This window comes from Delphinapterus leucas, chromosome 12 (genome assembly GCF_059928025.1).
Source record: "Delphinapterus leucas isolate spDelLeu-1000000601 "Yukka" chromosome 12, BTC_Dleu_Yukka2, whole genome shotgun sequence".
Classification (NCBI taxonomy): Eukaryota; Metazoa; Chordata; class Mammalia; order Artiodactyla; family Monodontidae; genus Delphinapterus; species Delphinapterus leucas.
Window position 1 is genome coordinate 89,380,168 of NC_143140.1, and position 26,579 is coordinate 89,406,746.

Genomic DNA, 26,579 nt, shown 5'->3' on the forward strand with positions numbered 1-26,579 from the left:
GGTCCCCAAAGATCAGAGTACTCTCCAAGTGAGGGGTGTGGGCCCACGTGTGCCCGGCACAGGCTACACTTTCTACGCATCACCACTCCCCCACTGGAGCCATCTAAAGGCCACGTGCTGAGTCCACGGGTGGGTTTCAGGCTGTGGGAGTCCTCCTGGCCCTCTCCTCAGCCATCCCCTCTTGTCAGCTGGGATGTTTTCATGGTCCCTGCTCTCTGCCCTTCAGTCACCTCCCTGATCACAGCCTTGAGGATGAAAACAAAACAAAAAATCTTCACCAAAGAACTAAACTTACTTTCTCGGCAGGATTATTTTAAAAATTACCTACTCCTGAACTCTTTCCAAAATTAATTTGTGGCAATTTGAAGGAGCTATGAACGGTGATCTACTGTATAGCCAAGAGAAGGATCATATACTCCAAAGTAGCAGCTGTTGGGTCTGGAAGGTGAATGGTCCAACGCAGTCAGTCACGGCTGTCTGCCGGGGAAAAGTACTCTCAGGGGTGTTTCCTATTAATGGATCCATCCCACAAGACCTAAGTGGGTCTTAGTGGTTGGCCCCTGATGACCTGCTGCTAAAAGGAAATGGCGACTTTGACACTGATGTGGGATGTACATGTAAACCAAAAGACGTGACCGCAACAGTCTGTGTGTCATCCCTGTCATACTGTGTCACAGCACTGAAAACCATCTAAATGTCCCACAGTGGAAGAGTTCTATGAATTACCACAACATTGCAAATTAACTATACTTCAATTTTTAAAAATTAAATTAAAAAAAAGAGTTCTATGAATTATGTCATATACGATATCATGCAAACGTAGCCAGCAGGCCGAATCTGCTCTGCCACCTGTTTTTATAAATAAAGTTTTACTGGGACACAGCCGCTCTCTTTTACATACACGTTGCCTACTGCTGCTTCCATGCTCCAGCAGTTGAGTTGAAAAGTCATGACAGAGGCTATATGGTCCATGAAGCCTAAAATATTCACTATTTGCACAATTACACACAAACTTTGTCAACCCCTTGATCTACAGCCACTAAAATTTGTTTTCTATGAATATTTAATGGCTGGGGAAATGCTTTATGTTAAGACTAAATTTTATTTTTAATCTGTAATCAAAGCTGAGTTTATAGTATGACTAACTATATGGGATATGGTAAAACGGAGAAAAGTACCAGCAGCTATAGCCGGATGGTGAGATTAGCGGTGCTTCTTTAATTTTGTTAGATTTTCCTGTTGTTGTTTTTTTTTTTTCCTACTAAATATATAAAATACCTGAATGGGGTATCTTAAGTGGAACCTTGAAAACAGGTAAGACTTCAATAACAAACAGGCTAGGGCACCCACACTCTAACACGCTGAACTTTTCAGAAAACTATTTTGCTGGTGTCCCTCTAACAATGCCCTTTTTAAGAAGTGGTTGACATCAGCACATTTTCAACCATTTGCTTCTGGAACATGAGGCTCTGGATCAAAAACAGCCTATCTGTTTTTAATGAGGAAAAGGAACAGAGGAGCTATTTCTGTTTTTATGTTGAATTAATCCATCTTTCAACCTTCAAATTCTGGATGCTATGATTAGGCCTAGGCCTTGTTGTTGATTATGTTTACACGGTGAGCCTCAACTTTCCTGTCTGTATTCTTACGAGCAAAGTAATACTTAGCTGAAAGTGTTGCTGTAAAGATCTAGGAACACATGGAAACATATACCAAAGCTCCTAGCTGAGAACAGACACACAGGTGTTCAATAATGTGTAGCTATTATTATTACCACAAAGTAGCCACAGCAGCTGAATGTCCCTTTTAATTCAACCCATTTCCTAAGCCAGGTTTAGAATGTAGTAATAACAATAGTTACACGTAGTACAGCACTCCGTGACAGGCACTGGGCTAGGAGATTTACAGGAGTTAACTCATTTATGACCAAAAACTAGAAACGTACTATTCAAATATGCATACAGTCCTCCAGGAAACTTAATATGCCAACAATGCCATGACTCCCCCAGGTCAAGCAAAGGTCTCTGTGTGTGGATGGTAGTGCCTTTAAGAGAGAACGTACAAGAAAATATACCAGTTTCATTGACTCTAGATTAATTTTGAAGATAGATCTGAGAGGATTTACTGATGAGTTAGATTTATCAATAGAGCCATCTAGGCACAAGCATATCTAAAAAACAAAAAATGTTCCCAGGTAGCACAGAGCAATCCACAACTACAGGGGCTGAAACGTACCCCTAGCCACTTTCTAGCTGCTGTAGGGAGTCATGATCATCACATCACATCACATCCTATGGTGAAAAGTTTATGAAACTTTCTAGCCTGTGTGTGTGTGTGTGTGTGTGTGAGAGAGAGAGAGAGAGAGAGAGAGAGAGAGAGAGAGAGAGAGATTGAGAATTGTCTTACCACAGCTGCCCAAGCAATCTAATTAAGCAGCCCATAACCATTTCCAGGACCACCCAGTTGCTCAGGGAAGCAGCCACCCCCAGGAGTCCCAAGTTCAGCACCTCCAGCCAACTGGCCGACCCCTGGGCAGAGGCCACAAGGTGCTACAAAAACCTGTTCTAAGGATGCAGTAAGATCTGGTGCATTCCAACCTGAGATTATCTGGCTCTCGCCTCACTTCTCTCCGCTCTACAGCCTCTGTGGTTAAAAAATGAGCAGAGGGGCTTCCCTGGTGGCGCAGTGGTTGAGAGTCCGCCTGCCGATGCAGGGGACACGGGTTCGTGCCCCGGTCCGGGAAGATCCCACATGCCGCGGAGCGGCTGGGCCCGTGAGCCATGGCCGCTGAGCCTGCGCGTCCGGAGCCTGTGCTCCGCAGCGGAAGAGGCCACGACAGTGAGAGGCCCGCGTACCGCAAAAAAAAAAAAAAAAAAGGCACAGAGTCAGAACTTCCTAGTTAAGGTTTTTCTCCAACACGGCCATATGCCAATTGATAAGATGAAAATGTTAAGTGTTGCTGCTGGGTTTGTAGGATAGTTGGGGACAGTAGGGCGTCCTCTGCAGTCACCTTTCCATAATGTCCCTCCTCCTCCAGCCACTCTGCAGGGACCAGCAGAGAACGCAAGTAGGGCCTGAGACTAGTCAGCACGATGGCACCTGGTCAAGGGGTTGTTTGCATAAATATCTCTTCCTGGCTTCCCTCCTGAAGGTCCACCATCATGGTTACCAGTTGGGGTCACCCAAGGTCACTTATTTCCACTAAATATATAAAATACCTGAATGGGGTATCTTAAGTGGAACTTTGGAAACAGTTAAGACCTCAATAATAAACAGGCTACGGCATCCACATTTTAACACTCTGAGCTTTTTCTCGACTGTGAGCTAAAAACACAGTCGCAAATGTTTAAGATTAGTGGAGACCAGCCAAGCTGTGTAGGCCCATCACCATAGAGGACCAGCAAGTGAACCAACAGCTCAGCCGCTATCATGAGGTGTGATATGTGAACCTGAACCTCAAAGCCACTCTGGTCATGCAGCAGGTATTTGCCAAAAACCTCCTTGGTGCTGGGAACACAGAGATGGCTAGGACTGTCCATGGGCTTCAGGTGTCCAAAGTATAGTGGGAAGAGAGAAACAGAAATCTAGCAACTGGGCTTCCGTGGTGGCACAGGGGTTAAGAATCTGCCTGCCAATGCAGGGGTCACGGGTTCAATCCCCGGTCCGGGAAGATCTCACATGCTGTGGAGCAACTAAGCCCGTGCACCACAACTACTGAGCCTGCACTCTAGAGCCCGCGAGCCACAATTACTGAGCCCGCGTGCCACAACTACTGAAGCCCATGCACCTAGAGCCCGTGCTCCCCAACAAGAGAGGCCACTGCAATGAGAAGCCCGCACACCGCAACAAAGAGTAGCTCCCGCTCACCGCAACTAGGGAGAAGCCCACGCGCAGCAACGAAGACCCAACGCAGCCAAAAATAAATAAATAAATAAATTTTTAAAAAGAAAAAGAAATCTGGCAATTTCAGTGTTATTTCTGCCACTAAATTCTGCAGATAAGTTGTTGGACGGATATGCTTCCCAGCAAAAGAAATGGAGGCAGGAAAAGATGAGATTAGAATATGTCTCTGAGATATAAGTCCCTGGCCATAGTAAAACACAGAGGAAAAGACTGGAGCTCAAAATAATAAACCAGAGGGGTTTGTGTGTGTATGTGTGTGTGTGTGTGTGTGTGTGAGAGAGAGAGAGAGAGAGAGAGAGAGAGGAAAGGTGAGAGACTCAACCTGTGCCAACTAGGGTACCGCATGTGACCTAACTCACTTACACTGCATTTCTTTCTCTTGCTTTCTCCCTTCTCTGATGCTAAGGAGGAAAATGCTGGGGACCTTACACCACGAGAAAAATCTCAAGAGAGTCCCAAAGAAAAATGAACACTGTCCCACAATTAGTCACAGCCACAGGGGAAAGGCAGAAAACAAACATGGAGCAAAAGCATTGTGAGAATTCATCTGCTGGAAACAAACAAACAAACATGTCAAAGTCCAGCAAAATGCTTGCAGCTCTTTGGATCTCGATAACGTCTCCCCCGGACCCCAGCTTACGGGCTTCCAAGCCCCAAACTGCTCTTGGTTTGACCAGAGTGCAGACGTGGAGTAAAAAAGAAGGGCATCTGGGGACAAACGAGGCAGCTCTTAGGTTCAGAGTAAGTCACAGCTGACTGTGGTCTGTGGGATCAGGGCTCCAGAGGAATTCCTGGCAGGATGCTCTGCCCCGCTTCCTGGGCACGGATCTTGTGGTGCTGCCTGGCCTCTGATCTGAATGGCCAGCCTGAGTCCATCCTGGGTGGGCCTGGGCCGGGGCAGACAGGGAGACAGAGCCTTCCAGGGAGGGGGCAGAAGATCATGGAGTCGCTTCCCTGTGCTCAGTACCTCTAGCCAGGGGGTGTTTGAGGAACAGTCAATGGAAGCTCAGGAACACGGGGGCACGGGGCCCCCTGGGCAGGTGGCAGACGGGTGCAACAGAGGCAGCAGCGGACGGGGCGATGGGTGCACAGTCGGCTCGCAGAGCAAACGTCACAGGCCTTTGCCAAGTTGCAGGAAGAGGAGGGAGGACGCCCAGCGGCACCACTGCTGTAAGCCAGCCTGGATTTACCGCCGGTCGGTGTGATCCGACTTCGGCTTGTTAAAGACAAGCCAGAGGATCTTGTGCAATAAAAAAGAAGATTTGGCGCATCTAACTCGGGACTACGCTCTTAAAAATAAAGTGCACGCTACCACTTCCAGGAATACACTTGGTTATGAACTCAAGACGCATCTGTACTTCCAGAGACTCCTTTCCGTGGCCAACGCTTCTCCCAGCTCCCGGGATTGTAAGGGCTTTCACGTCATCTCCATTCTTTCAGGGTTCTTACCTGTGTCATATGCCAGAGCCTGCCTGGCCCAACTGGTGAACACACAGAGGCAAACGGCGGCCCCCCTGCTTCCTCCCTGAGCTGGCGGCGCCTGGCAGCAACGCCGACAGAGCTGCGGATTAACCGTTAACCGATTAACCGGGGTGGGAGTGGGAGGTGTAGGAGTCCCCTACAGACCCACCTGAGGATGCTGGAATCCAACTTAACGGGGCTGACAAAACCATGGCTGCAGGTGTAGCCACTGGTAAGGAAAACAACACTTCTCCACATCTAGAAACTTCTAATCTCTCTGTAGCCAAAGAGAGAGCCTGACAGGCACCTATGAAGAAGCCGGGATGAAGGTAAACAAATGCCACGATACCTCGCAGTTCATAAAAGTGATGGGGGATTTCAGCCGCACGGGATCCAGTGCCAGAACCGCTGGTCAAATCGCATCTTGAGAACATTCCATCTCTCTTCCACCCTCTACACTTTATCCTACTTTTCATGAGAAAACACTGAATGAAGGGAAACAAATTAGGGTGGAAGGAGCTAACAATTAGGGCACGCCTACTTTGTGCTAGGCGATTGATGAGGTATTTTACTTATATTCACGAAACCCTTAAACAGCACGAAATGGGAACGGTTAACTGAGGCTCAGAAAAGTCAGATAACCTCCCCACAGTCCCAGAGCTGGTAAACGCAGGAGCCAGGGTACAAGTCACACATGTGGGTCTCGAAACCACTGGGGAGTTTTGCCTACACATCTGTCTCTCCCCTGCTACCCTCAGATGGAAACAGAAAGATCTGTTCTGGAGACTTGAGCACACATTCATCTTTCAGGGCATCCACTTTATTGCGTAGTTTTACACGTTTGAAAATAAAACACAGGAAACCTACAATTTGGGAGAACGTGATCATTGATGGGAGGTTTATAGGAAATAACATTCGTGCAGCCTTTGTAAACAAATCTGCATCAACATTCCTTTCAGAAATCTGTAGTTAGAAAACGGGTCCTTGTATAATCAAACTTTAAGAAATGTTGGTTTTTAGATATGTGTGATCTTGCACAGAAAGAACCACATTGCCTGTTCATAACCAGAAGCAGCCTGGCAAAATTAAACTGAATATCGACAGGTTTGGGTTCAGTTCTTGATTTTCTTGGGTTTTATGATTTGGGTTAATAAGTCCAAAAGCACCCCACGGTGACCCTGAGGTGGCAGCCAGCAAATGAGGCAGTGGGAGGGCTGAAATGTACGCTTGGCAGATGGAGAAGAACTGGTCAGCAGAGCCCAGGACCAGGGCAGCTGGCCACATCCTTGCTGGGCGGCCACATCACTCATGATCTCCCTCCAGGCACCCCTGTCCCTCGCCTCATAATTCTCCCTTTACCTACACCTCTCATCCCCTCCTAAAACCACCCCCGTTCTTCAAGGCCTCAGCCCTGTGTCAACGCCTTCTGGGAAATTTCTGCATCGCCGGGTGCAGCAGTCAGTGTGCTAACAGCACTGAAACGTCATTCTCCAGTTGTTGAAATACTGAAGTCCTTCCCCACAGGCTGGTATAAACAGAGCTGCCCCAGACACCAAAACTCGCCCCCCCCCCCGTATTCTGCCTTTACCACGGTGGCCCCAGCTCCTAGCCGGGACCTCTGGGCCCTCCCCAGCAAGCAAAGGACCCCCAGGAAGCTGCTGTATGGCTGAGTGGTCTGTGGACACGCACAGGGTGCCCCCAATGGACACGTGCCCCACCTCCCATTATTGTTCAAGCCCTGTGTTGTGTGACCGGCTTATATGCCCCTTCGTTGCCTCTCTCTATATGTTAGAAAGTCACTGAGAGCAACGGCTGGACCTTTCAGTCTGTCCTTGTATCTCCACAGCACCCAGAGCAGTGTCTTCCACAGAAAATATACCCAACACGCTTGCTGGATAAGAATTTCGAAGATGTATCAGCTACCCTCATCATAAACTGAGGCCTCGAAGGCACTAGGGAGGCTCGTGAGCGCCCCCTGCTTAGGAATCAGAATTCTGCCCTCCTCTGCACCCCGATGTACGCAGACATGCGACAGGAATTCAATCTATTTTCAGGCGGAGCTGTGATGGATCCCCTAAATAATTGTTAACTAAATGGAAACGTGAGGTGTGAGGCTAAACGTCATGCGGTGGGTGGCAGGCAGCCTCCAGGCTGGCCCCAGCGGTCCTCTCCTCTTGGTACCTCCCTGCTTCCCGGAGTATGGGGTGGGCTCCTCAACTCACCTCCGACAAATGGAATACAGCAGAAGTTTCAGGTGCAATAAGGCCGTGGCTTCTGCTTCAGGTGCTTTTTTCTCCCACTCACTCTTGCATCGCTCCCCGTGGGGATCAGCTGTCACCCGAGCAGGGGCCCAGGCGCGAGAATCAGGCTGGCAACAAACAGGGGTGAGCCTGGAGGCAGATCGCTGCACGGCCAGCCTTCAGATAAGACCACCATCCAGCCTCGGAGGGACCCCTGCCGGGAGCCCCGCGGAGCTGAGCTTTGATCTCAGACCACACAACCGGTGATAACTCGAGTCTGTTTTGAGCCACTACGTTTGGGGCTTGTCACCTGCCGTAGATAACTAACACATAGGGCTTCTTTAAAGACCCAAAGAGAACATCCCAGTTGGCCTCCGGGGTAATTGCCAAGCCACACGTACCCAGCAGATAAAAATGGACAAGAACAGCTGCTGTTACGGAGTGCTTACCAGGCCCTGACACTGCTCAAAGACCCAACAAATGTGATCTCAGGTAACCTTTCGGGGCCACTGTGAAGGAGGACATGCGTATTTTACTGGGGCAGAGAGAAAAGCAAACAGACTCGAAGCTTCGGAAGCCGTGACCCTTTGCATTGCACGCCTTGGCCTGTCCACTAGTCACGCTCACCCCAAGGAGGAATGAGTCAGTGAACCCCTTAAAGACCATAACCAGAGCCTTTGGTGCCCGGCCCATGCCAGGCAAGGCCAGCTCCGAGGGGACCAGAGCCTGGGGGACAGGCCACCAGAATGACCACACAGGGTAAAAGCTTATAAAAGACTAAAAACCCTCCCCCTTTTTTCTTTGTAAAAGAATCCCATCACTTTCTCCACAAATCCAATTTCACATTTAATAACCCTCCTCTCAAGGATTTCTGCAAATTTCACTTGCTTCAATTTCAACTCACTTCCTCTTGGGTTGTTACATGTTAAGATGAAAAATGCCCCGTCAGGAACCTTCTTTATAACTCTTCTTCTCTAAAAACCAAACTCCTCAGAATCCAGAAGGATCTCAACATGTGTTACTTAAAAAAAAGAGATGGGGGCTTCCCTGGTGGCGCAGTGGTTGAGAGTCCGCCTGCCGATGCAGGGGCTACGGGTTTGTGCCCCGGTCCGGGAGGATCCCACATGCCGCGGAGTGGCTGGGCCCGTGAGCCATGGCTGCTGAGCCTGCACATCCGGAGCCTGTGTTCCGCAACGGGAGAGGCCACAACAGTGAGAGGCCTACGTACCGCAAAAAAATTAAAAAAAGAGATGGGGGCTTCCCTGGTGGCGCAGTGGTTAAGAATCTGCCTGCCAATGCAGGGGACACAGGTTCGAGCCCTGGTCCGGGAAGATCCCACATGCTACGGAGCAACTAAGCCTGTGCGCCACAACTACTGAGCCTGCACTCTAGAGCCCACGAGCCACAACTACTGAGCCCGCGTGCCACAACTACTGAAGCCCATGCACCTAGAGCTCGTGCTCCACAACAAGAGAAGCCACTGCAATGAGAAGCCCGCACACCGCAACGAAGAGTAGCCGGCACACCACAACTAGAGAAAGCCCGCACCCAGCAACGAAGACCCAACGCAGCCAAAAATAATAAATAAATAAACAAAAGAGGTGAATCAGGTGAGTTTTTTTGAAGGTCAATTAAGACAAAAGTACTGCTAAACAATTCATATAACAAGATGCTCCTTGGTTCCTTTCAAGTGTAGTAGGAATGGATGGGCTGCTTTAGGAAGGGGTCAGACAGCTCCCCTGGCCTCACGCCCTCCAGGTAAACCTCAGGTGCTCCAGGAGACACACGTGGGTGGTAAACCATGCCCTGCCACGTAGGGAGAACATCCCCCCCGTGAGAACACAGTCTGGAGCTTCCGCCTGAGCTGGCTCAACCCCACAAGGTCACGACGCCCTCTCCCTTCCCTCCCAGTGCCTCTGCCAGCTCACGGCTGCATCAGAACGCGCACAGACGGCCCCGGCACCGGCTGCTTCCCCAGTGCAGGGGGGTAGGGAGCTCGGTGCTCACCTGCTGCCCGCTCCCCACTGTCCCTCCACTGCTGGAGGGAACTTGGGGGCCAGACAATCTGGCGGCGCCCTGAGCAGGGCTACCCAGGCTCCAGTGAGAAGGGGAGCAGTGTCGTCCTAAGGTGGTGAGACCTGCCCACCCCCCGCTGGGTGGAGTTCCTGAAACTCCAGACCAAGAGGCAAGGCTCATGCCCTTGCACACGACATTAGTTGTTTGGTTTTCAAGAGTAAGAAATGAAATCCAGTAGCTACGGTACTCATCGAAGCAGTCAAGGCTGGAGACGAGCAGTCCCTGTGCCGTTGGCGGGTGGCCATTCTGCTTAAGAACTTTCGTGCCTCTGCACCCTTGTGTGCCGAGTTGTAAAGTGATCAGCGTTTCAGAGCCTCTGCCTGTAAAATGCTAAAGGGTGCTGACACTCGTCAGTGCACGAAAGCCTCCGCCGCTCAGTCCCGGGTCTCCTGCCCAGTCCAAGGTCCCCCCTCCCTGTTTGTGCCCCTGCTTCCTTGGTCCCGTTGCTCCATCCCTGACCCCATGGTGGTACTGAGGGTTTTCTTTCCTCCGAACGAGCCCCGCACAAACCGGGGCGGGCAGGGGGGACTGTGGCAGGACTGGAAACTTGGTCCCTCCAGCCATCACCCTGGTCGTTCTCTGACACAAGGCACTCCCCCAGCTTTTCCTCTCAACACCCTCCAGGAGGAAAGAGCAGCAACTCGGAAATCAGAGTTAGTAGTTCCTACCCTGGGGCAAATTCTTCACCCACACTGAGGCTCTGCCCATTTATCTATAAAAAGTAAACAACAACCACACCACAGAGATTGAAAATAGCGCAAATAAGGTGAAAGACGCGCATAGAAGAAGCCCGTGGTCACAAAGCCACCAGGGGGACCACGGCCACTGGAAAGTGCCTCTAAGTCCAACACACTTCCTGTTGCCCCAAATTACACGTTTCACATCCTGCGCATGAACATACCCAAGCTGCCTGCGAGGCCCAGAAGATCAGCAGCTGCCCCCAAAGCACGCTTGAAGAACCAGCGTTCCAGGAAGCCTAGCTTGTAGGCGGCATTAGCACTAGTTCCGGTCAGGATGCAAAGACACCCCGTACGCCTTCTCCCGTAAGGGAAGAAGGATCCGGTCGTCAATCATCTGTATCCACGATGGGGTTCGGATTATGACATTCTTCTCTCCTCTCAGTGACAATAAAGCCACAGGGGCTTCCCTGGTGGCGCAGTGGTGGAGAGTCCGCCTGCCGACGCAGGGGACACGGGTTCGTGCCCCGGTCCGGGAGGATCCCACGTGCCGCGGAGCGGCTGGGCCCGGGAGCCATGGCCACTGAGCCTGCGCGTCCAGAGCCTGTGCTCCGCAACGGGAGAGGCCACAACAGTGAGAGGCCCGCGTACCGCAAAAAAAAAAAAAAATTAAAAAAAAAAAAAAAAAGCCACAGAACTGTAGCTAAGATCTCTGTCCGAGGCCTCTACGACAGAGAAAGGTAGATAATAGAATTTCTGGTTTTGTTCCTGAAAATATGTTTGAATACACACACACACACACACACACACACACACACACGTGTACCTGCACAGACATCACGTCAGTACTGGAAGAACAAATAGGAAAGCAAAGGAGAAAACTGTTGGGAGGGCGGCCTTTCAGTGCACTCACCCCCAGGCATTCCAGTTTTCTAGAAGTCTTAAGGTAGCAACAGTGATTTAACACACTGTTTCCATCTCTTGAAAATCTGCTAATGATCTTAGTTGCCTTTTGATAGTTTAACTGTACAACGGCCATCATTTGTCCTAAAGACATTATCGGAACCTGTTTCTAAGCATATTTCCTTCTCTCACCTTTGGCCCCAAATTTTAAAAAAATGTTTAGGACTTCCCTGGTGGCACAGTGGTTGAGAATCCACCTGCCAGTGCAGGGGACACGGGTTCGAGGACCCCCTGGTCTGGAAGGATCCCACATGCCACGAGCAACTGGGCCTGTGCGCCACAGCTACTGAGCCTGCGCTCTAGAGCCCGTGCTCTAGAGCCTGTGAGGCACAACTACTGAGCCCATGAGCCACAACTGCAGAAGCCCGCACGCCTGGAGCCCATGCTCCGCAACAAGAGAAGGCACCGCAATGAGAAGCCCATGGACCGCAATGAAGAGTAGCCCCTGCTGACCACAACTAGAGAAAGCCCGCGCGCAGCAACGAAGACCCAATGCAGCCAAAATAAATAAATGAATAAATAAATTTTAAAAAAAAAGTTTAAAAAAGCAAATACAAAATGTGTCCCAAGGCTATTTAGTCTCTCTTAGCCAAGGCTCTTCCCAAGAGGCAGAGGCCAGCAGGACCCAAAGTTCCGTTTCCAACTCTGGGACCCCCAGGCACGTCCGGGACTGGACACACTGAGACCATCCCTAGGGAATCTGACCCAGGACTCTTGTCACATCTACTCTGCCTGGTCTTCAAACTCCTGCCTTCTACACACTATGATTCTGTCTACATGGGCCACCAAAAGCAAGTGCGACGTGCGCGAGCCCCGCCTGTCTGCGGGGGACTGTTCCCGGGGGCAACACAGGATCTCCAAGTTCCGGTGCGAGTGGTCTCCAACTTTCCCAGCCCCGGGCTGGTCCACGTCGCGATTCCTGTCGGGATACCTGAGCCCGAGGACTCTGGTACTTGCTCCGGGCTCAACCATCACAGCTCAATGTGTTAACCATGACAAAAGTCAACTGGGGAGGCCCAGTCCCAAAGGTATGCAAGAAGTCAAACTAGTTGGAGAAAAACAGGATTTTGTATTTACTCTGAATTCTGCAGGTCAAACGCTGTCGCCTAGGCACTCAGCTTTCTCACGTCCATGAAGATGAACATTCAGAGGTGAATTCTGCCCGTCAGCCAGGGAGGGAGCAGAGCATAGAGATTAAGAATACGAAGCTGGACAAGTTCAAATGCAAATCTGCGTAACAGCTGTGTGACCCCTAGCAGGGTATTTAACCGCAGCTTTTCAAAAAGGACAGGTGTCAGTTCCTGACTCCCAAGCGTTTCTGTAAGGATTAAATACATTAATCGCACGTCAAATGCCCAGTGCATCATAACTGCTGAATAAGCACAATCCTTACTCATAAGCAGATGTTCACTTGATTCTGAGCAAGGAGGAAAAGCAGTCGGTTAAGAACATTTCAACAAGTCTTTTGATGCTGCTGCAAACTCTGAACGACCGAGAGGGAAAAGACAAGTTACAGGGTTGAAGGAGAGAGACGCGTGAGATGGGAAATGCACGTCCGACTTACCCCTAAGACCCCGAAGCGCTCGGCCAGGCTCCAACCGCAGAGAAAGTCGATCTCAAACTTGTGGTTCAGAACAACGATGGCGTTTTCCTTCCCGTACTTGGGGTAGGCCCGGGGGTCCGTGTGGATGATGCACTCCGTGCCCGACCACCATTCCAGCAGCATCACCAGCTCTGGAACAAACCACCACAACAGACGGACCTTTATTTCACGCACCCTCTATGACTAGGGGTCTGGTCTGCTGGGCCAGGTGGCAGCAAGGCTCTGCCGTCCTGGCTGGAACGGAAAAAGCAACTTTGAGGGGTCAGGTTCTGGATCATTTCAGCCCAGACCCCAGTTCTTGAAGGGGTTTCGAAGCAGAAGGAAAAAAAGATCGAGAAAACTCCATGAGTCTCCAGGGGAGGAGAGGAAGCTTCGAGAAGGCAAATGACTTGCATTCCCTGATTAAGTACCTTGGGAAAAAATAAATCAGAAAGACTGAATCCATCAAGAATCCACGCCCTTGTGTTTTCAGAGCCCTGAAAGGCAGTGTGAGGTGATGTACAGAATTCTTAACATCCTTGGAAATGACTAATTGGGATACTTATAAACACCATCAAAGAACACTAAATACCCAATTTTTCTCTCCCATTTACGACACTAGAATGCACCAGGAATAATGCAGCACTGCGGTGAAACACCAGCACCTGAAGGGCAAGGATAAATTAGGTCCATTACCTTGCGGGCCTCAAGGCAACTATTAAAACACTCTTGTCTTGTAGGAGCTTGTGAAATAGGAAAGTCCTTTTTTGGGCAACAATGACCAACTTGCCTTTATTCTTCAGTGATACCTCTAATCTAGGTCACCAATACCCAACCCACTGGCCTCAGGACAAACCTTTATGGTAGAAGTTGTCCAGAAAACCAGCCGAAACTTGGTGATTAGATCTACAGCTATAGAGTGACTTTGAAAAGGAATTTTAGAGCTAAGCCTGTTCAGCAGATGGGTGGGTAGGTGGGTGAGCCCTCTGCGAAGGACACACCCCTTTTTATCACCACTTAGAGGGGTGCATGTTAGGCAGAGGACTCACTCATCACCGGCCCCTACACACACGCACACAACCCAGCAGGTGTGGTCTCGACTCCAGCCAAGTCTCACGTGTGAAAGGCTTGGGTGGCTACCCTTGGAAACCTCTCTCCTTGAGGCTGGAGACTGGTGCTTAGGTACTGGAGCCAGAACTCTCTAGAAGGCACTACAGTCTAGTTTCTAAACACGAGCACTGTGGGGCTTTGGACAGATGGACCACATGGCACCGCAGCCTCCCAATCTTTGGAGGGGCGGCCTCATTGGCTTTTGTGAGAAGCGATGGGCATGACACGTAACAGGCACTCTGTGCAAAGTGCATGCCAAGCTCCCAACAAACCCAGGCTTCAGCATCTACCAGGGTCATCAGAACCGAACCAAAACACACCCCTTACTTGACACTGAAGAGTCTGCCTATTCCTAGGAGTTGAGAAAACGCTGAGCCCCCAGGCAGCTGTCCCACGGGCAGCGACACTGGTGGGACCTAGAGGTGGCCATCAGGGAGGGGAGGGGCGCAGGGCAGCCTGGCTGGCGGGACAGTTCCCACCGTGTAGAAAGATGCTTCTACTGCTGCACTGATTTGTTCCAAGAGATGGGTGGGCAGTACCCACCTATCCCATTACTGGCCACGGAGCCCAGAGAAGCCCTAAGCAGAGGCGCGTGGAAGCAGCGAGATCAGGCTGAACTGTCGTTCCCTGTGACTCATCCTGCAAACACCTCCTGAATGCCTCTCTGTGCCCCGCTGCTCCCTGCCCAGGGCAGGCCGGGCCCCCCTTCCACTTTCCCCAGCGCCCTTCGTGGCACTTATCACAGCTTGTGTCACAGTGAGATGACACCCCGGCCCCTGCTGACCATAGGCCCCGCCAGGCACAGATCACCTTGCTTGGTACACCCTGACCCCAGCCATCACTCCAGAACCCAGCACCGTGCCGGCGTATCTACGCTTCCAACAAACACTGTTTGGTGACCTGATGTGTGCAAGCAGGATGTGAGGGGCTGGAGGTGAAGTAGCAAACCCAGGGCTGCTCCCGGGCTCCCACCTTCCTGGAGCCTGCAGCCCAGAGGGAAGGCAGTCGTGCCCTCAAGAGGTGGTGTGACCAGGAGAGCAGAGGCTCTTCACAGGATGGACGATGCTGAATATCATGCTCATGGATTTGGGGCCAGACCCAGTCAGGTTCCAGTCCTGCGGATGCCACGCAACGGCTGTAAGACTTCTGGTCTGTTTCTCAATGTCCCCTAAATCTCTGCATCCTTGTCTGTGAATAAAGATAGGAAAAGCAGGGCTTCCCTGGTGGCGCAGTGGTTGAGAGTCCGCCTGCCGATGCAGGGGACACGGGTTCGTGCCCCGGTCTGGGAAGATCCCACATGCCGCGGAGTGGCTGGGCCTGTGAGCCATGGCCGCTGAGCCTGCGCGTCCAGAGCCTGTGCTCCGCAATAGGAGAGGCCACAACAGTGAGAGGCCTGCGTACCGCAAAAAACAAAAAAAAAAAGATAGGAAAAGCTTCTAGAGATGCTGTGGGTACTAAATCAGGTCATGTAGTCAAGGCACCTAGCATGACGTTGCACATAGTAGAGGATCAGTAAGCTTCTTACTACTATTATACACACGAATTCTGTAGCAGTCCTGGCTCTGTGACCAGGGGAGGAGAGAGAGAGAGAGAGAGAGAGAGAGAGAGTGAGAGAGTGAGAGAGTGAGAGAGAGAGAGAGAGAGAGAGAGAGTGAGTGAGTTACAGCAACTTCAGCACCAGAGTAAGCAGTTATGATTTACGATTTCACAATAAAGGCAATGAGAAGTCATTGGAACATTTTTAGAGGCCACAGCAGCACCTATTTTGCATTTTGAAATGGTCACTCTGGCTGAAGTGGGAACAGATCAGAAGCAGGGAGGCCCGTCAGGGGGTGACTGCAGCAGCCCAGTGAGAGGTGATGGCAGCGGGACCAGGTGGTGACAGTGCGGAGAGGCCTGATTTCTCCCTCATCTCAACAGGCTGTTAGCTATACAACTGAACACTGAATCTCACTGGATAAAAGAGTTTTCTTTCCTTTTTTCCCCTTTTTTTTTTCACCAAGGTTTCTTCTTTTTTTTTTAATTCACAAGCAGTATTTACATTTGTAGTCACAATGTAAAACAGTTCAATTAATCCAGAAGTATTTAGAGGAAAACGTGTAATTCCCCTTGATGGCCCTGCAGCGTGCCCAGCAGAATCCTCTTTCTTGTTTGTTTCCAGTTAAGGGACCACAAGGGACACTCTTGGGAGGTCTGACGGGTTTTGCAGGTCACACGCATCGCGGCTGACGTGCTGATTCACCTCCTCGGTATGAAGCAGAAGCTAGACCTGCAACAGCTCCAGCCCCTCCAGCCCCTCTGAGTCCTGGGCCTGGCTGTGTCTGCTCCTGGGAGGGCCCGGCTGCTGCAGGATCCCAGGACACCCAGGTCACCCACACCATCCACGCCAGGTGCAGCAGGAACCCAGAGGTTTCGGTCTGTCCTCACGGGGCTGCAGATACTGCTTTTGGGGGTCCTGACCTCTTAATCATCCATCCATTTACATCCGTCACCCCTTCCTGACAACTCTCCCTGGGACTTCAAGCTCCAGCAGGAGCTGCAGAGACGAGAGCCCTCCCGGGCCGGCCAAAACGGCCCCACACACGACGAAGGGCCGCTCCCTTTACAGGTGTGTGCGTCTGCCAGCAGCTCTGCTCCTCTGGGTGAACTCTGCGGGGCACGTCCTCTGCCTGTGCCCCACCCTCCCCCAATCCCAGCTCCCTTCTCCAGGGTTAGCCATTAGGAACGGCTTGGAGAGTGGCCTTCTCGTCCTGTTCGTCGGAGTTCACACACACACACACACACACGTGTTTTCCCCCCATGAATGGGTTCATAACTTCATCGATATTTGAAAGCATATACATATAGCTATTTTCTCCAAATGGTGTATTTTGGGCTCTCTCCATGTTAATACAGATACACAGACGTATCAGCAAATAGTTACCGGGCTCTGGCCATGGGCCACAGCCTAGGCCACACGGTATTGCAGTAAATCCTCACATTAACCCTGTGAGAGGCACGATGATTGTCCCCATTTTAAAGATGAAGAAATAGAGGCACAGGGATATCTCTCATTCTACAAAACTGCCATTTTCTAGGTCAAAAATAGTCAGAATGGCAATGTCATGAGGGGTAACCAGCTGCGTGGCGGGTCCTGCTACGGTTATAGCATGATCTATTCAGCCATTCTGCCATCGATTAGCGCTTCTTCCCCTTGTTTTTTATTGTTACAAATACTGTGGTAAATATCCTTGAAAATGCATGTTTAAAAAAAAAATTGTGAAAGTACTTCTCCAATATAGGTATACCAAAAAGTAGAATTATGGATTGAAGAGTATGCATACTTTAAAATTTTACATATATTTCTAAATTGCCTTCCAAAAAGCTCTAAATGGAAATGTCAGTATTTGTTCAAAGCAGAAGCTAGAGCAGAGGCAGGGGATACAGGAGGGAAAGGGAGGGGCTGCCGCACACAGAAGTGAAATCCTAGTTCAAGAGGGAGGACCTCTGGGCCCCAGGGTCGCATCGCCTCATCACCGAAAGGAGGTCCTCCCTCGTCCCTCCCCTGCCCTCCCCTCCCGAGGCCCTGGTAGGAGCTGACACCTCATATCATCACGGTCCTCCCGCCCACCGCGATCTCAACCTGTCCATTGATCCCTGGGCCTTGTAGGAGGGAGGAGACACCCTGCTCACCCCATTCTCACCAGAGGTGTGGGCTGAGCCAGCAGGGCCCCGATGGCTGTCAAACACTCGTTACAGACGAGATCTGCGGCCAAGGTTTCTTCCGTATAACGCAGCAGTTTTGAAGCCTCTTGTCCCATTTAAAGATGTTCAGTTTGCTAGATTTTGCAGTCTTTATTTTTGCTACTCCCCGAGGGCGGGGTGGCCGGAGGCGCTGGCGGGAGCCCAGCACGGGCGCAGGCGTCTTCCCGAAGCTCAGCCACCTCTGGACCCTGCGATCTGGGGCCATGCCTGGCTCTGGCCAGTTACTGACGCCTGTTTGGCAAACTCCACTTGGAGACAGGTGGGGCCAGCGAGGTAACGGCCAGGGAGGTTGTGAAGCACAGGAAGTGACTGTAAAATCCCCATCTGCTGCCTCCAATTTCAGGGGCTGATGGAAGGACCAAAGCCAGGGGGCTGTAAGGGCGCACGGTCTGAAGGACAGATTCGTTTTTGTTCCATTTGCTATTGCGCTGTGCAGCTCGATTACAGATAGGAAAAAAGAAGTAGATGGACAAAAGGGAAAGGGGGGGAGAGGAGAGAGGCACCTGGTTCATATTTGTAAAGAAGGAGGAAATTGTAACAACTAACATTCGCTGAGTCAGCTCACACATCACTGTCCCCATTTCACAGCTGATGGCATGGAAACACTGAGGCCAGGGAGCCAGTCCAGCTCCCACCGCTAGGAGGTGGGAGTGCTGGGCCCTAAACGCAGACAGGGGGATTCAGAGGACACCAAAAGCCATGATTATATGGCGGAGGGGAGAGAAAGAGCATTTAGGGAGGGAAGAGATCAGAGGATGTTCAGAGTACAAGGGTCACACCCTTGACCTTGGGCAGCCCTTCTCTGGGAGAGGAAGATGCCCAAATCAAAGGCTGCTGTGAAGGTTAAATCTGCTAAAGTGATTAAAGCATGCAACGATTGCCCGCCCTAGAACCAGTGCTTTTCTTCCCCTCAATACCATGACCACCAAGGATAGTACAGCAATAACGACAGAAGAAATAATGAAGGGACAGAGAGTACAGCCAGGAAAGAATGAGCAGCACACGGGCGGGTGCCGGCTTCTGGGCGGCCCTGCTGTCACCCCCAGATGTCCCTGTCCTCAGCTCTGATGTCCCTCCTTTCACTGCAGTCCAGATGCTGAGCAGCTGTGAGACCCGGCTCCTTCTGTGCTGGATCCCAGGGGTCGACATGCGCCCTGGAAACCCAACGATCCTCCAAACCCACAGCCGAATCCTCTGCAGCCCACGTGGGTGGAGGGGTGAGGGCTCCCTCCTTCTCCACCAAACCTCTCCCCCAGCTTCCTGCTCGCACCTGCCACGAATGACATCTCTCTCCTCTCTCCAGCCCTTTCTGGAAGAAGTGCTGAGAGTTCTAATAACACAAGGAGGCACAGTTCCCGCAGAAAAGGCCTCGGAATCCAGACTGATGATCGGAGTTCACTGTTCAAACAGCCAGAATCCCCCGCGTTGCAGATGCGGGCGACACGTGACCAAGGAAAATGGTATTTTTATAATCAACTTTATCTAACTTTAATAATTACATAATCACATGCGTGATTATATGTAATCTATAAGCTAAGTATCTATAATTATGTACTCATAATAGTTTTTTCAGTAATTTAGCTGATAATAATTTAGGTTAAACATGAAACCTCTCTACCTCAAAAGCTTCCAAAATGCAAAATCGAAGAAAGTTTCTGGGGTTTGACGTGAGACCGCCCCCTCCTACACCCCCGGGGAGGAACACGCCCTGCCCTGGCCTTGGTTTCTGCACTCTCTGGGCCATGTTCAAAAGTGGGGATAAAAACATGAACTTGAACGGTTAGTGGGAGCCGAGTCAACAGGGAGGTTTGGGGCCAGCTCTGACCTCGCCAGCCCCGAGGGAGCCCACGGAGACCCTGAAAAGAGGATGGAGTTCAGTGAGCAAACGCACTTTCACACTATGGCACTCGATACAGAATCCGGGACTTCTGATGCGAGACCAGCTGCCAACTGGTCCCCGTCTGCCTACCAGGTCTATTGTGGAGACTCCCAGCCTTACCAACCGACTCACAGCCCCATAACCGGCTCCAAACACGGGTGAAGTCGTTCCTCCCTGCCTAGCTATACCCCGTGGACCATGCTCATCACTTCCTCTCTTTTCCTCATGTCTGTTTTCCCTACCTCGCCTTACCCATCCTTCCAGGCTCAACACATGCCCATATTTCCACGAAACCGCAGGTCCCAGGCCACCCAGACACAGGGCTTCCTAACTTCCTGCCTCTATCTGTGCACCACGCAGTTGGGCACTTACTTGTATTTTGTTCTGAATTATTTCTAGTTAATTCCCCAGCATATACCTTTTGTCCACAACCAGGTTCCAGTACTTCCTTTCCATGACACTGAACTAGGGACCCAGCTGTACTTGCGACATTTCAGTCCACATCCCAGGCATCCAAACAGCTGCTTTTCCCACTTAGGTGCCCAGGTCACTGAATGACGCTGAGGCGAGAAGCCTACAAACAGATGCACAGTATATCTATAGGGCTATTAACATTTCATAGGAAGATTAGAAAAACAATGCCTAAAAAGGCTCCTTAGAACGCAGGGAAGTTTGGGAAGCCCTGCAGGACCTCTCTGAGAGAGACGGATCTGCTACAAGCTGGCAACGCAAGAAGCCAACTCCTCTGAACCCTGCAGCATCTCCATCACGTCCTCCCAGCCCAGCGGAAGTGCCTGTTTCTATGCAGGCTTTGCCCTTGGCAGGGCATGGAGGGGATGGACTTGACCTGCTTGCTATGTTCTTGGAGCTCAAGTCTTAAAGAGTTAACGCTGCCACGTTGTAACCTTTCTCTCTGAGCCTTGAGACGGCAGGTCAGGGTGATGAGGCGCCATGCAAACACTTGCCTGCTCCTATCCCGACGTACACCCTGCAGTGAAGGAGACAGGAACCCGGTAACTGGCGCTGAGATAGAATTGGACTGAGAGCCGCCGGTATGGACGCTACAGGCGTTTACATTATGCACAGGGAGCGGTAACATTAGGAGCAGAAAAGCAGCTTTTTCCACTAAATGGAGCCAATACTCGGCTGCCAATTACTGGGTCTCACTTTCAGGACCAGGCAAAACATCAAGAAGTACGACTGTCCTGAGTGATGCTTATAAAAGCCAGGCTGAAGCTCTCTGCTTCCCACCCTCAATCAAAACCCTGAGGTGGGAGGACAGGGAAAGGAAGGGTCTAGAACCCCACCTCCACCCCCACCCCCACTCTGGTGCCCCGATACTCTGGCTTCTCACAATTCCCTTCCAAGAGAGCAGCTCAGAAATCACTGAGCCCTGACGCCTGTGCCATCCGATTTCCAGTCCCTCCTCGTTCATCCAGTAATCAAATATCGAGGCAGTATGTTGGTAGATGCCAGGGGCTGGAGGGTAGGGGGGTGTTGGGGAGGGAGAATGGGGAGTTAGTGTTTAATGGGGACAGAGTTCAGTTTAGGAAGGTGAAAAATTGGGGAGATGGATGATGGTGAGAGTTGCACAACGACGTGAATGTACTTAGTGCCAATGAACTGTACAGTTAAATACGGTTAAAGTAGTGTGTTTTATATTGTGACTTTTACCACAATAAAGAAACATTAAAAAAAAAATATCGAGGCAGAGTCCGCCAGATGCCCAGCACCAGTGCAGGGGCCTGGACGTGGCAGTGAACAAACACACTCTAGCAGGGGAGACAGGCAGTAAAGAAGCAAACAGCACATAGATGTACATAACGTGGTAGCTGGATGGCTACAAGTGCTGTGAGGGCAGCAGGAAGGGGAAGGGCTGGGGGACAGGGTCTGGGGGGAGGGCTGATCTTTCACACATGGCCCAGAGGATGCCTCCCAGACGTCTCTGAAGTTTAGCATGAAGCTGCCGTGATCTAATTGAAATGTGACCTGCTAGAAGGGAGCCTTTCCCAGATAGGGGACTTGTCTTGTTCACGGGTGTGTTTCCGGTGCTGAGAGCTGGGGACCCACTGAGTGGGTGGCTTCGGCTGCTGCGTAGAGAATGACGTCAGCAGGCTCGGGTGGAGGCTGGCCACAGGGAGCGGGCTGCTGCAATCAGCCAGGAGAGGGGGACCTGGGCTCGGTGGTGGTGCTCGTGTGGAAGAGGGGTCAGGTTCAGGGTGATGCTGAAGGTGGGGAGCACAGGGCTGGCTGTCGGGCTGAATGTGGTAGAAGGGAAGGTTGAGGGGTGATTCTAAGATGTTTGCACTGAACGGCTGGGGACGCACCTGCTGTTGAGAGAGCTGGGATGCACTGGGAGGGAGGGCCAGGTGGCAGAGGAACTGGGCTTGGGTTGGGACATGTGAGCCTAGTGCGGGGCCAGCATCCTGGCTCAGAGGAGGTGTACGGGGACCGGTTCTGCCCTGCCCTGGCCTCGCTCTGCCCCAGCCTTTGACTGTTCCTTCCCTGTCCACTCCCCTTCTCTGTGGCCACTTCTATTTCTCTCCCAGACCCGGCCAATTATTCTCCTCACAACACCTTCCCACTCACTCGTCACCAGTGAGAGTTACTGGTCAGGCTCCCACCCCGTCCAGCCCTCGGCAAGGCGAGAAATCCGGTGTCACCATGCCTAGAGGCACCCGAAGCTTGGGAGTAGCAAGTACCATCAGCACCCAGATTTTGTTCTCTAGAATCCACTTCCCCACCGCCTTTCCCGTCCAGGGCACACTATCCACCATGAGGGAAAGCAGCAGTGCATAGATTGTTCTTGTGGACCCATCTGAACCTGGACCCACCCAGCATTTATGTCTAACTCCTAGTTTATCATCCAGGGAGGGAGGACCAGGGTAAACTCCACTCCAGTGAGCACTCACACACACCCAGAAGGTGGGACACTCTACAGGTCAGGGGCGTTCTAAGCTAAGAAAGACTTAAAAGACGAAACAACCAAATGCAATGTATGGACCCTACTGAAATCTGAACTTAACACTCCAAATGTTTAAAAAAAAAACAAAAAGTTTGGAAACAACTGGAGAAATCTGAATATAGACAGTATTACATGATAACTAAAAAAAATTACTAACTTTGACAGTTGTGATAACAATGTGCTTGTTTTTAAGATGCCCTCATTCTCTATAAAACACACCTCATGATAATTTGGGGTGGTAATTCATGACATAAAATATCTGGGATTCGCTTTATAAATTTTCAGCAATTGATCAATGAATAAGAATTCAGCATAACAAAGTATTTACAATATTTAAATCCAAGTGCTGTGAATATGGGGAATCCTTCTGCTCTTCTCTTTACTCTTACATGTATTTAAATGCTTCGTAAAAAGAAAGTGAAAGGAGGCAAGTTCCCTCTCTACTCAGAAGAGTGAGTCCAGGGTCAAAGGCAGCCCCCAGACACGTCAGTCCTGCCTCAACCACTCGCGGCCACGTCTCTAGGGGCAACCGTGGGAGAGACACAGACGGAAACCCTAGGAATATACCCATGTGTAAAATGCAGGCCGAGGCCACACGGGATTTCCATTTTTGAAATTTCTGAGATGAAGACCACTCTACAACTTGAAAATGCCTTACACCTCACTGCCTTTCTATTAAGCAGCTAAAAGGTCTAAAGTCCCCAGAGTGTGAAGGTGTTCACTTCTCTGCTCGCCATGTGGAGAAGTAAGAAATTCTCGGAAGCTGGCAGTGTTCCACTGTCCCTGCGGTCACCAGGTAAAGTCGAGGCCACAGAGGACTCAGGCCGCAGGGCTTGGACCCCTGAGCCCAGCCCTTCTCAGGGTGACTTTGAGGAATTGCAGCTCCCCCCCGCCTCAGCATCCTGTCGGCTAAGGTGGAGCCAGTGCCCACCGCGTAGGCTGTGCTGAGGCTCCTGTGTCAGTGCCCGGCGGTGACTCTGCTCTTTAAAAGTTACTGCCTTTGGGCGATGTCTCTGACCTTAGTCAAACGAGCCGGTACTTAGCGCTTTCTCTGCCAGGTCTCAGCATCACAGGGGAGAGATGGCGCGCGTGTAAGCTGCCAGGCTCCTACAGGACCTGACGTCAGCAACGTCCATGGTAAAGGGGAATTTTTCAACACGTTGCGAAGGATCTGGCTGAGAGCAGACACTCAAGGGATCCCTACCCCTCTCCTCCCTCCAACCCTTCACACACCGACACCGCTCCTGTTGCCCTGGTCCAAATCCTAGTGCCCCTCAAGACACATGTCAAATGCCCTCCTTTGGAAAGCGGCCCCAGACCCCAAGTTCTGCAGGGTCCTTCCTTCTGGTCTCATCGGTGCCTTCTACTTAGCGAGGGTGGGTATACAGGCCTCAGGACTTGTTCACACTCTTGAGCTGTGACTGAAATGTGGGGTCATTCAAATTCCCAGAAGCTTCTGGAAGCTTAGACTTCTACTACCTCCCTCCCCCTAAGGTCCCAGTCAGAGTGGTCCACCCAGGATTACTTGCTAAGTTGTTTTAAGGAAAGAAACACCTCTCGAAGCCAAGAAGTATGAAGGCCGTGGGCGTATTCTGCGGTGTTTCCCTTCCCATGTGCACAAGGATGTTACAACCTGGTGAAGCCTCGGGTCCAAATGTTCCACTTGAAGATGGAAGGCCTTTCCCTACGCCATGGAATGCAAGTTACCCTTCTGAGGCCAGGGTGTGCGCTACAGCCGTGTGGGCGAACACACACTCCACCAGTGAACCTGGAAACGATGTGTAAGATGGTTTTCTCAAAGTAAAACTGTAAAAACAAACACCAAGGCACAGACCAGAGATATGCAAGAGGAACCTTAAAGAGAACACATGGATTCCAGGCCAAGACTCAGGCACCAGCTTTATTTCAAGAGATGGGCACGTGGTGGAAAGAAAAAATAACAACCGGAGGGCACACTGGTACTTCAGGAGGCAAGGCTGTGCTCCCCACCAGGAGCAATGCCAGCCCGACACGCCTCTCACACTGCACACCCAGTCCCTGGTGGGGTCACTGCACAGCCACCCAGTGCAAAGTTACCCATCCACCTCCTGGATGTGGCCCGAGCTCACATGCAGATCAGCCCTCGGGGCAAAAGTATGTTGATCAGCAAACAGGAGCACTCACTCCGTCTCATGCTCTCTGCTGAGAAGAAGATTGTCGCCTGTACTCTAACTTTACACCTCAGTGTTTCATAAGATTGCTTATTATACCCATACTAAGAACCTGATTAAAATACTAGTAGAGCAAACGTCTCAGCCTAAAAATCTGGGGCTCAGACTCTGGAATGCTGTACTCTTAAGGGTACAAGCAGCTTCGGGGGACTCTGTCCACTTCCCCGCTACGGCTTGGAGCTCCTCTACAAACAGCCATGGTGTATGTACGTTGCCAAAATTTTAACTTATAGCAAACTCACAGGCCATCTGCTCACACCACTAGTGGCCCCTGCCATCCACTGCCCACTATGCCAGTCCGTCAGTCCACCAGGCCCACCTGTTCCGTGTCTAGGGCCATCATCCCTTTTCCATTTTCACAGTTGTCTCCGTCATCCCTTGATGACCTTCTATCTGGTCTCTCTGCCTCCAGCGTCACCTGCTCCTCTCGTCCAGTCTGTGCCCAGTGCCAGCTTAACCCCGCCCGCCCCCTCACTGAGTCCTCACCACCCACACAGGAACTGAGACTCCTTCACCAGGCCCTACTGCTTGGCGCACCCTCTTTCTGCCACGTACCTTGAGCTAAGGTCAAGTTGAACTACATGCTGCTCCCGGAACTAGCTAGATAGAACTCTGTGTACCTATCCTTGGCCTCTTGCCAAGCCCTTCTCTTGGCCGGAAAGGCCCTTCCTTTCCATAGAACTTCCAAACCATATCTGTCTTCCAAGCTTCAGCTCAAACGAGATCTTGCCCATGGAGTTTCTCTTGACCACCCCTCAACCTCCGTTAGAAGTAATTTGTCTTTCTTCTAAATCCCCCCTTAGGGACACTGTGCCCATGGCACTTTGAAGTCAGACAGACCTGATCTGAATTCCCATTCCATCACTTACTAGCTCCATGACATGAGCACAATTCCTTAACCTCTCTGGCCTTCCGTTTTATCTATAAAAAAGGAAAAATAAAATATCACTTACAAAATGATTATGAACACTTAATGAGACTAATGTTTGACCAATGTCTGCGTAAGAACTACAGCCAACAGCGGTGCTGGGCAATCACCTTCCTTCCTTGGACCTTATGTTCTTTCTCACATGTTCAGTGCTGTTTGCTTTGGGTTGGTTTTCCTTCCACATGGACCATAGAGTCCCTCGGGGAGGGTTCTGTCTCATCCAATTTGTTGTCATGCTGCCCACAGAATGCAGACTAGGACTGGCACAGATATCCACGAATATGTGTCATTTCACAGCTGGTGATGGCACGACTTGTAGCTAAGAGAAGCTTCACAAGGTTCCCAATCATGTCAAGAATCAGTGAAGGATGGCAGAGTCCTCGGACCCATTTAAACACTTAAAAACCATTTTTTTAAAGCAAGAAATGACTAATCTCCTCAGGAACACTTTAAGCAGAGTTTAAAATCTACTGAAGATAAACACCTACTCTAAATGTTCATCCATTTAATGTCTTCTCTCACCTTCCCCTCATCGAAATATAGTGAGGCTTATGTTCATAATTCAGATTCATTACTCAGAGAAATACATATATTGTGATTTTTTAACAGGATAAAAAGAAATTGACCTGTGCTCTTCAACGGGAGAGGCCACAACAGTGAGAGGCCCGCATACCGCAAAAAAAAAAATTGAGATGCTGAAATATACACAATTCACAAAATAAATTTTAGGGCCAGAAGTGTGAAAGAGACACTATGCCGGAATTGTTTCTTAAAAACTTTTTCTCCACGTGAGACTTCGCTTCCTTCTCTCAGCCTAGGAGGCCATGGAGACTTTGCCCCT

General features: G+C 50.7%; 1 protein-coding gene across 4 annotated transcripts in view; it reads right to left on the reverse strand.

The window, feature by feature from the left end:
• Positions 1 to 26,579, reverse strand: part of AGPAT4 (1-acylglycerol-3-phosphate O-acyltransferase 4) — a 121,032-nt gene that overhangs the window by 23,267 nt on the left and 71,186 nt on the right. For all 4 annotated transcript variants that reach the window (XR_016395275.1, XM_089922236.1, XM_089922237.1 and 1 more), the window contains exon 3: positions 12,885 to 13,054. Coding sequence is in view for 3 of the 4 variants with exons in the window: in XM_089922236.1 (XP_089778362.1) it covers positions 12,885 to 13,054 (170 nt within the window). In the remaining variant the exon portion in view is untranslated. The remainder of the gene's footprint in view (positions 1 to 12,884; positions 13,055 to 26,579) is intronic.